Below are 13370 nucleotides of genomic sequence, written 5' to 3' on the forward strand. Positions count from 1 at the left end.
TATATTGTCCTACACTTGTTTACAATATTAGAAGATATTGTCTTGTTGGGGATCTATCAGCCAAACGCTGCTAATGCCATAGAAAATTCCAACGTTTCTCAAGGTACAGCTTAGCGACCACTGCCTGTGCTCTATAATCACCTTGCATTTAATAGATGCCAATCTAGATTATAGTTAATCTAATATTCTCCTTTTTCACATGGACTACAGGGGTAGTGCTAAACGGTCATAGATGCTTTGAGACCTAGCTGCTTTGTAGATTTATTCTTGTTGTTGTTGTTGATGTTGTTGCTACTGTTATTTGAGTACAGGAAGCCTACCCCTATTGTACACTTACCTCAGCACTAGCACTTGATGTTCAACTTTTTAGTGTAAATCATAGTCATAGCAAATATATATAAATCTATTCCATTCCCAGAGTCTTGAAAATAACCAAAATCTGATGAAAATAGAATTCTTCATAAATCCATTGACGTCTCATGCCCATCGAGCCGTGTACTAAATCTACTTGTACTTTGATACGGTAGAATATATTCAAATCAAATAGTAAATGGCATGACTGATTTGGTAAAGCATGATGAATTAAAGAACTAAGGTTCACTATTGGTGTACTTTGGCTTTGTAAAATTTCCAAACATTCAAAGTTGTTGTACAAGGGCCAAATGACCCTTATGATGATACTCATATTGGCTTTTGTAGGATAATGTCATAATCTGCTTCATCACTCTGAAATTATTGAAATTGGGTAAATATGGGAACTTATTTGGTCAAAACAAAATACAAGTTTGTTTCCTGTTACCAAGGCAAAAAATCCAGGAAGATAGATTGGTTTTTTTCTTTTTCCAGCTTTGTGCTATTGACCATAAATTTCTAAGAAAATACTCCAGTTACTAAATGATGTAATCACAGAGTTCTCACTGCGATGACTGCGTTCTCTGAATGTTAACCACAGTAACCGGGCTAGCTACCATGCCACTGGGAGCTGCCATTTTGTTTAATTTATGAGCTAACCCGGATTGGAATTAAAATGAATTCCGATTTGAAAATGATTTTTTTCCCCTGAAATTTTGTTAGAAAATATCCAGTACAGCAGCTTTTAGTCCAGGTAGGTTGGATAACGGGAAACAAACATTTTTTTTTAAATTTCTATTTTTCAACAAACATTCTGTAAATAGTTCATGGTATATCTTTATAATATACATGTATAAATATAGAATTACAGAAGTGTTTAGTTATTTCAGAGAGAGAAAGAGAGAGAGCTATGAAAAAAGTTGGTTCCATCTGTTCCAAAGGGCATCAAATTTTTCAGTATCACCATTTTTATAAGAAATAAATTTTTGTGTTTCATAGAATAACTTTAAAAATGCCACTCAAATTTTTCTCTGTACACCTTGCTTTATAAATATAATACTATAACCAAAGGATGAGAATATTTTGTATACCCTTGTTTTTTTCAAGGATGCCTATTATAAAAGACTTTTTGTAAAGACTAGTTGACAATTTGTTCTCTGTTCTATAGAAACTTCAAAATCATCTAGAAAATTAATGATTGAACACATAGCTCAAACAATTTTCTGGGCTTTTTTTTTTTCATTACGAATACAGATATTGCGCTGAAATTTAGTCACAGGCTTCCACTTGGAGGAATACAAGTTCAGTGTGCATTTCAGCTGCATTGGTCCATTTTTGACTTACTTTTGGGCTTAAATAGGTCAAACAGTTTTCTGGGCTTTTTTTCATTACTGATACAGATATTGCCCTGATATTTAGTCACAGGCTCTTTAGTCACAGGCTTCCTCTTTGAGGAATCCCGTGGGGATTCGGGTTAGAATAGGTCCTTAGTACCCCCTTGCTTGTTGTAAGAGGCGACTAAATGGGGCGGTCTTTCGGATGAGATCTCAAAAATCGAGTCCCCGTGTCGCAGCAGGTGTGACACGATCCCTCCCTGCTCAAAGGCCATAAGCACCGAGCATAGGCCTAAATTTTGCAGCCCTTCACCGGCAGTCGTGATGTCTCCATATGAGTGAAATATTCTCGAGAAGGACGTAAAACAATAATCAATCCTCTTTGAGGAATATAAGTTAAGTTTGCATTTCAGCTGTGACCTACTTTAGGGGTAGAAGTAAGTCAAAAAAAATTTCCAGATTTTTTTTTTTCGGTATGGTCACAGGTATTGCTCTGAAATTTTTTCACAACCTCCCACTCAGAGAAATACATAATCGACGATGATAGGAGAAGGGGGGCTGGTTTTAATCAGACTGGAATTTTTATTACACAGCTATTAATTTGAATAAATGAATTAAAACTTTTCTGAGGCTTAATTTTCAACATTTTCTTTAAAAATGTTTTGCATTTCAAGTGAATGATCTTACAATAAACTGGAAAATGCCAGTATTTAAAATGGTCGCTAAGTTCTTTTGTAAAACGCGACCCAGATGCCTTAATCTTGCTCTCGTGAATTCTGCTGTTAAAATCTTTCGTATGTATGAATAGATGAAGAATTGTCTGTACAATTATAACACAAATTCAATACAGCCCAACATTTCAATGAATTGCAACTATGCCATTTTTGAATTTACTTTGTGTAGAACAATGATGTTATATTGAGACATAAAAATCAGATCATGGTAACATTTCTTTTTAACTAATACTATATTATATTGAGACATTAAAATCAGATCATGGTAGCATTACTAGTTAACTAATACTCTATTATATTGAGACATTAAAATCAGATCATGGTAGCATTACTAGTTAACTAATACTCTATTATATTGAGACATTAAAATCAGATCATGGTAACATTTCTAGTTAACTCATACTATATTTGTACTTGTATTGGATTTTCAGTACTTAATTCTTCATGTGTTCACAATCCTAGAGGATATCATATTGCTAGGAATTTATCATCCAAGATCTAGTATTATAATAGAAAATTCCAGACGGTATGCAGGTAAATTACATTTCAATCTATGGAATGTGTGCTAAAGAAGTGCTAATACTTGTAGAATATATATGTCATGATGAGGAGCATAGTCTGTGTGCTTGGAATGTTAATGCTGCACCAATATATCAGTGTAATATATGCATAGGACCATTTCAACTCTCGTTTTGGATTTTCTGAGGTGTAAAGTTTTAAGCCATTCTGCACTCCTGTTGGTCAGTGTTTTTAAACATATCATGCATTTCATTTTGATGCATTATTTGGATCCAGTGAGAACAGACTGGGTTTAATGTATTTTATATATCACAACATCTCACCTAAACTACCAGTGATACTGACTGGCGGGTATGTAAGACATGATTATCAGCAAAGTACTGTCTTGTGAAGTCCAAGGTGAAATTAAAATGGTCCTAGGGTGAGTGGGTCACTCTGTCAAAGAATTATAGATAGATGATTAGTCTAAACATCTTTATTCGTCCCCTACCGGTTTGTAAAACCAAAGGGGACGATAGGTTTCTTCTCCATCTGTCCCTCTGTCTGATTATCAGTCTGTCCCATATTGGTTTTCCAGACTTTTTTCCAAAAGGAACATATCAATGAAAATGTATGTCAAATCTGTTAATTAGGCAAGTATTTCTGTGTAGTCGATGAGTGAAGTCTGATGCCTTAAGGAGTTCTCAATTTACTGCATTCCTGTAGTCATGGGTATTCGAAATCAGCCTTCAAACAGGTGTTAGCAAGTACTCTTTTGAAGTCCTTTATAAGTATTTAATATACAGATATGAAAGCTATATCGGTGTGTTGTTTTGTGTCCCATTTGAACGATTATTTAAATATTTCCCCCACATTTTGTGCAAAGGCTATAATTTCATCCCTGATAAAAACTATATGTATCAACTGTATGAACAACAAAATATTAAGTCAATTCAACACCGGTAAATATGGTGACTTGGTACCAGTATATAGGTTCACAGTTCAAGGTCAAACAACTTCAATTGTACATTTCCTGGAATATTAAGTACAGTTGTCATTTAATGGGGGCACCGGTAGGGGACATGTATTGCTTATGCAATACTTTCAGAATGCTTGTTATCATAGAAGTCTTAATGTTCTATCACTCTCTGTACAGCTGTACTGTAGTGTAGCATGTTGTAGAAATTTAGTGTAATAGAATGCTTTCATCAGATCATATACTGCAGTTCTGTAAACATTAACATGTATTCTTATATTTACATCAGCAACAACTTAACAGTACAATGGAGTTCCCTCTTTCTTCTTGTATGGAATCCCTTGTCCAGAAGTTTAAAAAAACATGCTAACTTCCGTGAAGTGTAGACTTCCGTGAAGTGTAGACGAGAATTTGCTAACTTCTGTGAAGTGTAGACTAGAATTTGCTAACTTCCGTGAAGACTAGACTAGAATTTGCTAACTTCCGTGAAGTGTAGGCTAGAATTTGCTAACTTCCGTGAAGTGTAGGCTAGAATTTGCTAACTTCCGTGAAGTGTAGACGAGAATTTTTTCAAACTCTTCTCTGGGGCTGGATTGACAAGTTTTTACAAAGTTTTTTCTTGAAATCCAAGCCTGGATTAAGAGAGTATTTTTATAATAGAATTCAAAGCAGGTGTACTGTTTTATTTAATTACACATTTTCAAATGCACAACATCCGCATTAGGCAGTCAAACTGAAATATATAGAAACAGCTGTCTGAACTTCTCAATTTGTCAAATAAAACCTTGGCTTCCACAACAATGTAGGGCCACGATTCTAGAAGGACAACATCTTACAAAGAAATATTGGGAGAAAAGGCTACATGTGTACATGTATATGAGATGGGCCTTGGCTTTTTAAAAGGACCTGCAAACTTTATTAAATATAAAGAGAATGTTGGGAGTATGTTTAGATATTAGTCCATTAGAGTTTATATGCATAGAATAACTGTCAGAAGTTTAATGTAGGGAAAATTGTTCTATGAAACACCAAGGCTATAGGATTCAATTATATGTTCTGGTCTGATGACCAATAGGGAGTTTCGGGGGTATGTTTGTGAAGGACAATTATATGATCTGGTCTGATGGCCAATAGGGAGTTTCGGGGGTATGTTTGTGAGGGACAATTATATGTTCTGGTCTGATGGCCAATAGGGAAGTGGGGGGGGGGGGGGGGGGGTATGTTTGTGAAGGACAATTATATGATCTGGTCTGATGACCAATAGGGAGGTGGGGGTATGTTTGTGAGGGACAAATTTGGTCTTTGGTATATTTTTGAAACAAATGACCTAGTTAAGCATATACATGTAGTTTTATTACTGCATGTGCTATAATTCATAATACTTGTCCGTGCATGTCTTGACACCTAACATTGCCTCAGTGACTATTATTGTGACATATTATGGATTTTGTTTTGTTTGATATCATATTCATAATAACCTTTTGACATTTGGATAAACACGTCTCACTCAGTACTTACAATTGATAACGAACCTTTAAATTCATCAAGGTAGACAGTGTAGATTTCAATGCGATATTAGCAAATGATGTAAACTTTTTTTAAAACATGAAATCAGTTTATGATATGATGTTTGATTTCTTGTGTAATTAATCACTAATGCATGTGTTCATTAAATTTCAGGTATCAGAAATGAATACAGATTTAGTTTGGGGTATCCTTTTTGTTGAGTCATTCCTTAACTAAGAGGTAAAGCAATATGCTTGTCATGGCTCCCTTCATAGAAGAAAGGTATATTGCTTTGTCAGTCAGTCTCCCACACCTTGTGCAACGGATGACTGGAGAATGTTGTACTCCTCACACTTCATCCCATCCCGCTCGCGCCGCTAAGTGAGAAAGTTTCCCAGATTACTTGCGGAAGGTCATTGGTCTCCTCCCAGGTACATTGTATCTGGATTCTCTCTTCAACCATTAAAAACTGGATGCCACCAGATAGCTGGAAAATTGTTGTGTGTGGCGGAAAACAATCAATCAATCAACATACTTGGCTAATATTAACATGCATATGATCCCTTTTGCTTGGCAAGTTAGTAGATCCAAGGTCAAGGTCACTACCAGGCTAGAAAGATTTTATATGTATAGTGGATCTTGTGCAACAGATAATGCAGAACATTTAACATCACAGACTTGATACATATCAATATGCACATGATCCTCTTGGCTCAGCAGGTGTCAAGGTCACTACTAGGCCAGGCAGGTTTTATTTGTCTCCCACAGCATGTGCAACAGCTAATTGCAGAACAGTGAGAACACTTTACCTCTCAGACTTCCTACTTGGTAGGGTGATACTTTTCAGTGTCGATATTAACCTCAAGCGGGTGAAGGTCAGAACAAGGCCAAATAGGTTTTATATGTATAATGGATCTTGTGCTATGGATAAATAGAAAACAATTTATCCTTTAGACTTCATATGTGGTAGGTTGATACAGATCTGTGTGCATATAATCTCTATTACTCTACAGGTCACTATTGTCAAGGTCACTACTGGCCTCTCTAATGCCTTGATTCCTTTTTTGACATACAGTGCTCCCTCGATGTATTGCCCCCCCCCCCCCCCCCCCCCCCCCTTATAATGCCACGCCCACTTACAGCCTGAAAATCTTATCTTAAAGAACACATCCCCTCCCCCCATGTTAACACACCCATTATAATGCCAACCCCGCATAATGCCATATGCCACGGATTTTCACAAACAAATGTTCAAATTTTATAGTGTTTACCCTCGATGATTATGCCAATTCCCTAACACCCATCCGTAATCATGCCTGTACTTTGAGAGCAGTGTAGTGAAGTGTGACAGGCTGGTCAGGTACTTAGGTGGTCAGGTTAATTACTAATAATTGATGAATTAAACTCAAAATAATCTAAATGTTTATACAGAATGGAACCCAAATAACTTGACGGTATTGAATTTCTTTTGACTGCTCGGTGAATGTGTCCGTAATGGTGAATTCATTATATTGCCTCTCCAGCTTTATTGCCCAAATTCATCGTAAACAAAAGTTGGCAATATATCGAGGGAGCACTGTATTTTGAGTAATGCTGTACTTGAATTCATGGAACACTAGGCAACAGTTTATGGTTGAGAACACTAAACTGCTTCTTACAACAAGCATGCCATCGCCCTCTATCTCCTGAAAGTCCCTATAACGGATCAGGTCCTAACACTAAACGACTGTACTTCCTACAACAAGCATGCTATCCCCCTTTATCTCTTGGAAGTCACTATAATAGATCAGGTCCTAACACTAAACGACTGTACTTCCTACAACAAGCATGCCATCCCCCTTTATCTCTTGGAAGTCACTATAACAAATCAGGTCCTAACACTAAACGACTGTACTTCCTACAACAAGCATGCCATCCCCCTTTATCTCTTGGAAGTCACTATAACGGATCAGGTCCTAATCTGAATTTTCACCATATTTATGTCTTCAGTGTGTAGTGTTGTATACTGTGAGATTTATGTCTTCAGTGTGTAGTGTTGTATACTGTGAGATTTATGTCTTCAGTGTGTAGTGTTGTATACTGTGAGATTTATGTCTTCAGTGTGTGGTGTTGTATACTGTGAGATTTATGTCTTCAGTGTGTAGTGTTGTATACTGTGAGATGTCTTCAGTGTGTAGTGTTGTATACTGTGAGATTTATGTCTTCAGTGTGTAGTGTTGTATACTGTGAGATTTATGTCTTCAGTGTGTGGTGTTGTATACTGTGAGATGTCTTCAGTGTGTAGTGTTGTATACTGTGAGATGTCTTCAGTGTGTAGTGTTGTATACTGTGAGATTTATGTCTTCAGTGTTTAGTGTTGTATACTGTGAGATGTCTTCAGTGTGTAGTGTTGTATACTGTGAGATTTATGTCTTCAGTGTGTAGTGTTGTATACTGTAAGATTTATGTCTTCAGTGTGTAGTGTTGTATACTGTAAGATTTATGTCTTCAGTGTGTAGTGTTGTATACTGTAAGATTTATGTCTTCAGTGTGTGGTGTTCTATACTGTGAGATTTATGTCTTCAGTGTGTCGTGTTGTATACTATGAGATTTATGTCTTCGGTGTGTAGTGTTGTATACTGTGAGATTTATGTCTTCAGTGTGTAGTGTTGTATACTGTGAGATGTCTTCAGTGTGTAGTGTTGTATACTGTGAGATGTCTTCAGTGTGTCGTGTTGTATACTGTGAGATTTATGTCTTCGGTGTGTAGTGTTGTATACTGTGAGATGTCTTCAGTGTGTGGTGTTGTATACTGTGAGATTTATGTCTTCAGTGTGTAGTGTTGTATACTGTGAGATTTATGTCTTCAGTGTGTAGTGTTGTATACTGTGATTTGGGAGCATTATGTTTTATAAACATCTCGTGTTAAAATCAGCTTCATTATTTCTGACTATTTCTTTGACACTCTTAAGAATGACAATCACTAACTTGATCCTGAAACCCTTCACTGCGTTCCTGATGTGGAGAATATACCAGGATAGAGGAGGTCGCTTCTCGGACTTTAATTTCCCCAACATGCCTCAATTCGGTAGGTAATTCAGTGAAGTTAAAGTACATCTATGTAAGTGTGAGAGCAGATTATAAGAAACAGACATTAAAATATTTATTATGTAGTATCCTAAGGACAAGGCAATAATATGCTACTGAAGATATATATATGTACCGTATATACTCGCCTATAAGTCGGATTTTTGGGAGTCAATTTTTGGTCCAAAACTCTATGTCTGACTTATAGGCGCGTCCTAAGAAGATTGGTATTTTTCTGGGAGGTGTAATGTAGTGGGTTTTTTTTTTAAACAACTCCGACGATTATCATGGACTACCACACAAATGATTATTGTTCACAATTATCTAGACATAGTGTATTGTTTATGTATTTTAAAATCATGTATAAAGTACAATTATTTACCTATTTTTGTTTAGTTAAAAATTATTTACCCGTAACTAATACTTTCAATTCAACTCATCTATCGTTTATCGGTAAAATTGAATCACGAACCCGATTTAATATTGCAATAGTCATATGTATACCGACTGAAATATATTTCATAAAAAAATGAATATTGTTAACAGATAATTTAGATCATCATTCTTGACTCTTAAAAACTCTATTGTTGATACAATGAATTGTACCGGAATCCCACAGTAACAGTTTTCGCGAGGCACGTGCCACTAAGTAAACACGGTGTCAGGTACTGGTAATTAGGAGACCATAGTTGCTTAGATAAACAAGGGATCATTGCCCATAACAGATCAAGGGTTGCGTTTAAACCTCTAACACATATGGCTTGGATATTGAGCACCCCATAATTATCAATTTCTCAAAATATTTGTTGAAATATAGGTAAAAACACTAAAGCATTGACTTGAAATTGTCAACCGATTCTGACAAAAAATTGTACCGACTTATAAGCAGGTCAATGGCAAATTCCTACAAAATAACCCTAAAAAATACAACCGACTTATAGGCGGACCGACTTATAGGCGAGTATATACGGTAAGTGGAATTGGGTTGTTTAATAGCACATTCAAATTCTAAATGATAATGGTTTGAAATTTACAGGAGGACCCCCACCAGGCCAGGGTAACTATGAGAACATAGACCAGCCAGTTCCTTCAAACAATGTGGAAACTGCATCATCAGATTTGGAAAAACCACATCAGTAACTTACAGTAAGAGACTCAATGAACAACCATAACACTAAAAGTCAGAGAACAACCACATCATAACACTAAAAATCAGAGAACAACCACGCCATAACACTAAAAGTCAGAACAACCACATCATAACACTAAAAATCATAACAACCACACCATAACACTAAAAATCAGAACAACCACATCATAACACTAAAAGTCAGAACAACCACACCATAACACTAGAAGTCAGAACAACCACGCCATAACACTAAATGTCAGAGAACAACCACATCATAACACTAAAAATCAGAACAACCACATCATAACACTAAAAATCACAACAACCACACCATAACACTAAAAGTCAGAACAACCACACCATAACACTAAAAGTCAGAACAACCACACCATAACACTAAATGTCAGAGAACAACCACATCATAACACTAAAAATCAGAGAACAACCACGCCATAACACTAAAAGTCAGAACAACCACATCATAACACTAAAAATCAGAACAACCACATCATAACACTAAAAGTCAGAACAACCACATCATAACACTAAAACTCAGAACAACCACATCATAACACTAAAAATCAGAACAACCACATCATAACACTAAAAGTCAGAACAACCACACCATAACACTAAAAGTCAGAACAACCACACCATAACACTAAATGTCAGAGAACAACCACATCATAACACTAAAAATCAGAACAACCACATCATAACACTAAAAATCAGAGAACAACCACGCCATAACACTAAAAGTCAGAACAACCACACCATAGCACTAAAAGTCAGAACAACCACACCATAACACTAGAAGTCAGAACAACCACGCCATAACACTAAATGTCAGAGAACAACCACATCATAACACTAAAAATCAGAGAACAACCACGCCATAACACTAAAAGTCAGAACAACCACACCATAACACTAAATGTCAGAGAACAACCACATCATAACACTAAAAATCAGAACAACCACATCATAACACTAAAAGTCAGAGAACAACCACATCATAACACTAAAAGTCAGAGAACAACCACACCATAACACTAAAAGTCAGAACAACCACACCATAACACTAAAAGTCAAGATATTTCCCGTGCCAGGAAAACATCAGAACCAGTGCCATTACATAAACTGGAAATTTCGCTGCCTCCACCTGGAGGCAGCATTCTCGGGTCAATTTTAAATACTTGCAATTCGAGTTCAATGTTAAACTCATAACTAATCAAATAATCGATGCTTCTTGTGCTTACTAATATCAATTTTATGGGTTCTTTTATCACATAAACAGTCTCTTGAAAAAAAATTAACAAACTGTCTAGCTTTGTTTTGTGTCACATGACTCATTCGCTCTAATGACAGTGAAAATTTGGTTGACTACAATTTTGTGCTTCTGTTATCGAATTTTTGAGTGATATTTTCTTTTAATCGATATTAGTAAGTACAAGAAGCATCGTTTTATTGATTAGGCAATAGCTACATGTATGAGTTTAACATTGAGTTAGGCTCGCAAGTATGTAAAATAGGCCTGAGAATACCACCTCCAGCTGGAGGCGGCGAAATTTCCAGTTTACGTAATGGCGCTGGGGCCCGTTTTAAAAAAGGTCGTAAGTCTTAAAATTAGTCGTAAGACATAACTTGCGATGTGAGACCGTTTTACAAAGATTTAGGATTTACGAGTTACGATGAAATTCAGCCTTAAGTCTACGACCGCCCGGGGGCGACCCTATGTCCCAAGTTTTGTCGTAAGTGCTCCATAAAATCTTTGTTATTATGGTTATTAAAATAATTCAACATGGCTGCATTTCTAATGTTTAATGTTATGAATGAGACTCATAAAATATGTGTGCTGCGGCACTATCAAACTTCCGTTATATAAGCCGTCTCCTGCAAAGAACGATAACTCGTGCGTAGGGGCAATAACCTTTACCGTATTTCCGGTTGCAAGAACGTCGAGCCCTACTTTCGCTATAGCCGCGAGCTATTCTCTCGAGCCCTCTACAGACAAGGTAAGCTGTATTTGACGATTATTTTAAAACTTATTGATGATATATTAGTTTTAGAGGAGATTGTGTAATACAGTGTCACAAATTATAAGTGTAATAATGTGCAAGAATTCATGAAAATGAACATGCATAGATGTAGCTGTATCTAGTCTATATGCAGAGGGGATTTACATTTGATATCTGTTCTTATATTTACTTTTTTTGTTGTAGAAAATGTCGTGTGAGTCGTAGTCTACATGCTGTACAAATTTCAGGAGGATGAATGTTCACAGAGTCACTGTCAATGTCAATATAATAAAGGGAGGTGATTGCAGCTTTGAAGTTTTCTTTGGGATGAGACTTGGAATTAATGGGAATTTTCACTCCACAGAGCCTACACATACACTTTAACTTTAATTCATGCTCCATTTCTGTAGAAAAAATAAAGTTTTGAATAGATTTTGTCCTTTTCATTATTTGTTTTTACACAATGTAGCAAATTAGTATGTATATATGCAACAATACTTTCCATTATAAACAAGGATTATTTTAAGTGTATGCATATGAACACACTGATTTACAACATTTAAATGTCCATCTTGGTCTCAAACCACCTATATATTATTTATATATGTGTGCTCAGACTCAAATGAGAAGTACAGACAACTCTCATCTTTTACCAAATATCTTGATGAAAACTTTTTCCTCCGGACACAACTTTTAAAATTATAAATATAAGATTCTTTAGAAAATTTATATGAACTTGAAATTCAGTCATCAAGATGTATGGTGAAAGATAAGTAGTATTCACATACTTTTCAAATTAGATGTATATGCAACTTTTCTCCAATATTTAGAGGGTATACATGCAGAATGTTATACTGCATGCAGCAGCTACCACAGGCATCTGAAATGTGGATACCGCCCATTTATTTAAAAAAAAAAAATACATTCTTTCAAATAAAAACATTCTTTTAATGTGTTCAGTCAATGGTCATTTATACTTAATCACAATCTGATTTAAAAGTTAATTTCAAATAATTTGTGTTCATGAATTTTCTTTGTATTTTTTTTTTTTTTGCATTGTAATGTGTAATGTAATTCATTACTTTACCAAAGTAATTGTAATTTAATTAATTACTTATATGAATGAAAGTAACAGTAATTGTAAAGGTGAAAATTCCAATGTAATTGTAATTTAATGCGTTACATTTTAAAGTAATTGACCCCAGGTCTGGTCATGTATAGCATAATGAAAATACACTAGGTAAAAAACAAAATTTGAAGATAAAAGGGGGAAGAAAAAACAGGTATCCCTTTAAGACATATTTTCAAGGTAATAACTTAAAATAATGGGAATATTGAAGTCGATTGAGTACACTAAATCGACTTTTGATATCATATATATACAGATATATATGTGTATTATATATATTTGTATATATATATGTATATTATATATATACACACACAATAATAATAACAATAGATATATCAAAGTTAATCGAGTATACTAAATTGACTTGATATATATATATATATATATATATATATATATATATCTTTAAAATAATGGGAACATCAAAGTCAAATGAGTATACTATATCAACTTTTGATGTTATACATACACACACAGAGAGATATATATTAGAAATATCAAAGTCAATTGAGTATATATACTAATTTGACTTTTTATACCATATATCATATTTAATATACTGATCTCTGAGTGTTGCATGTTGGTTTTAGTGCAGTATTTTCTATATATATATATATATATAA

At 35.1% G+C, this 13370-nt stretch overlaps 1 protein-coding gene across 4 annotated transcripts in view; it reads left to right on the forward strand.

The window, feature by feature from the left end:
• Window positions 1-13370, forward strand: part of LOC125663108 (type-1 angiotensin II receptor-associated protein-like) — a 29331-nt gene that overhangs the window by 9076 nt on the left and 6885 nt on the right. For 2 of the 4 annotated variants that reach the window (XM_048895430.2, XM_048895441.2), the window contains 4 exons: window positions 1-103; window positions 5574-5604; window positions 8351-8466; window positions 9502-9611. In XM_048895430.2, coding sequence (XP_048751387.1) covers window positions 1-103; window positions 5574-5604; window positions 8351-8466; window positions 9502-9605 — 354 coding nt within the window. In that variant the 3' untranslated portion in view covers window positions 9606-9611. Of the gene's footprint in view, window positions 104-2850; window positions 2954-5573; window positions 5605-8350; window positions 8467-9501; window positions 9612-13370 lie in introns of all 4 variants that reach the window. The other 2 variants (XM_048895423.2, XM_048895435.2) reach the window with 1 other exon arrangement.

This window comes from Ostrea edulis, chromosome 1 (genome assembly GCF_947568905.1).
Source record: "Ostrea edulis chromosome 1, xbOstEdul1.1, whole genome shotgun sequence".
NCBI lineage: Eukaryota > Metazoa > Mollusca > Bivalvia > Ostreida > Ostreidae > Ostrea > Ostrea edulis.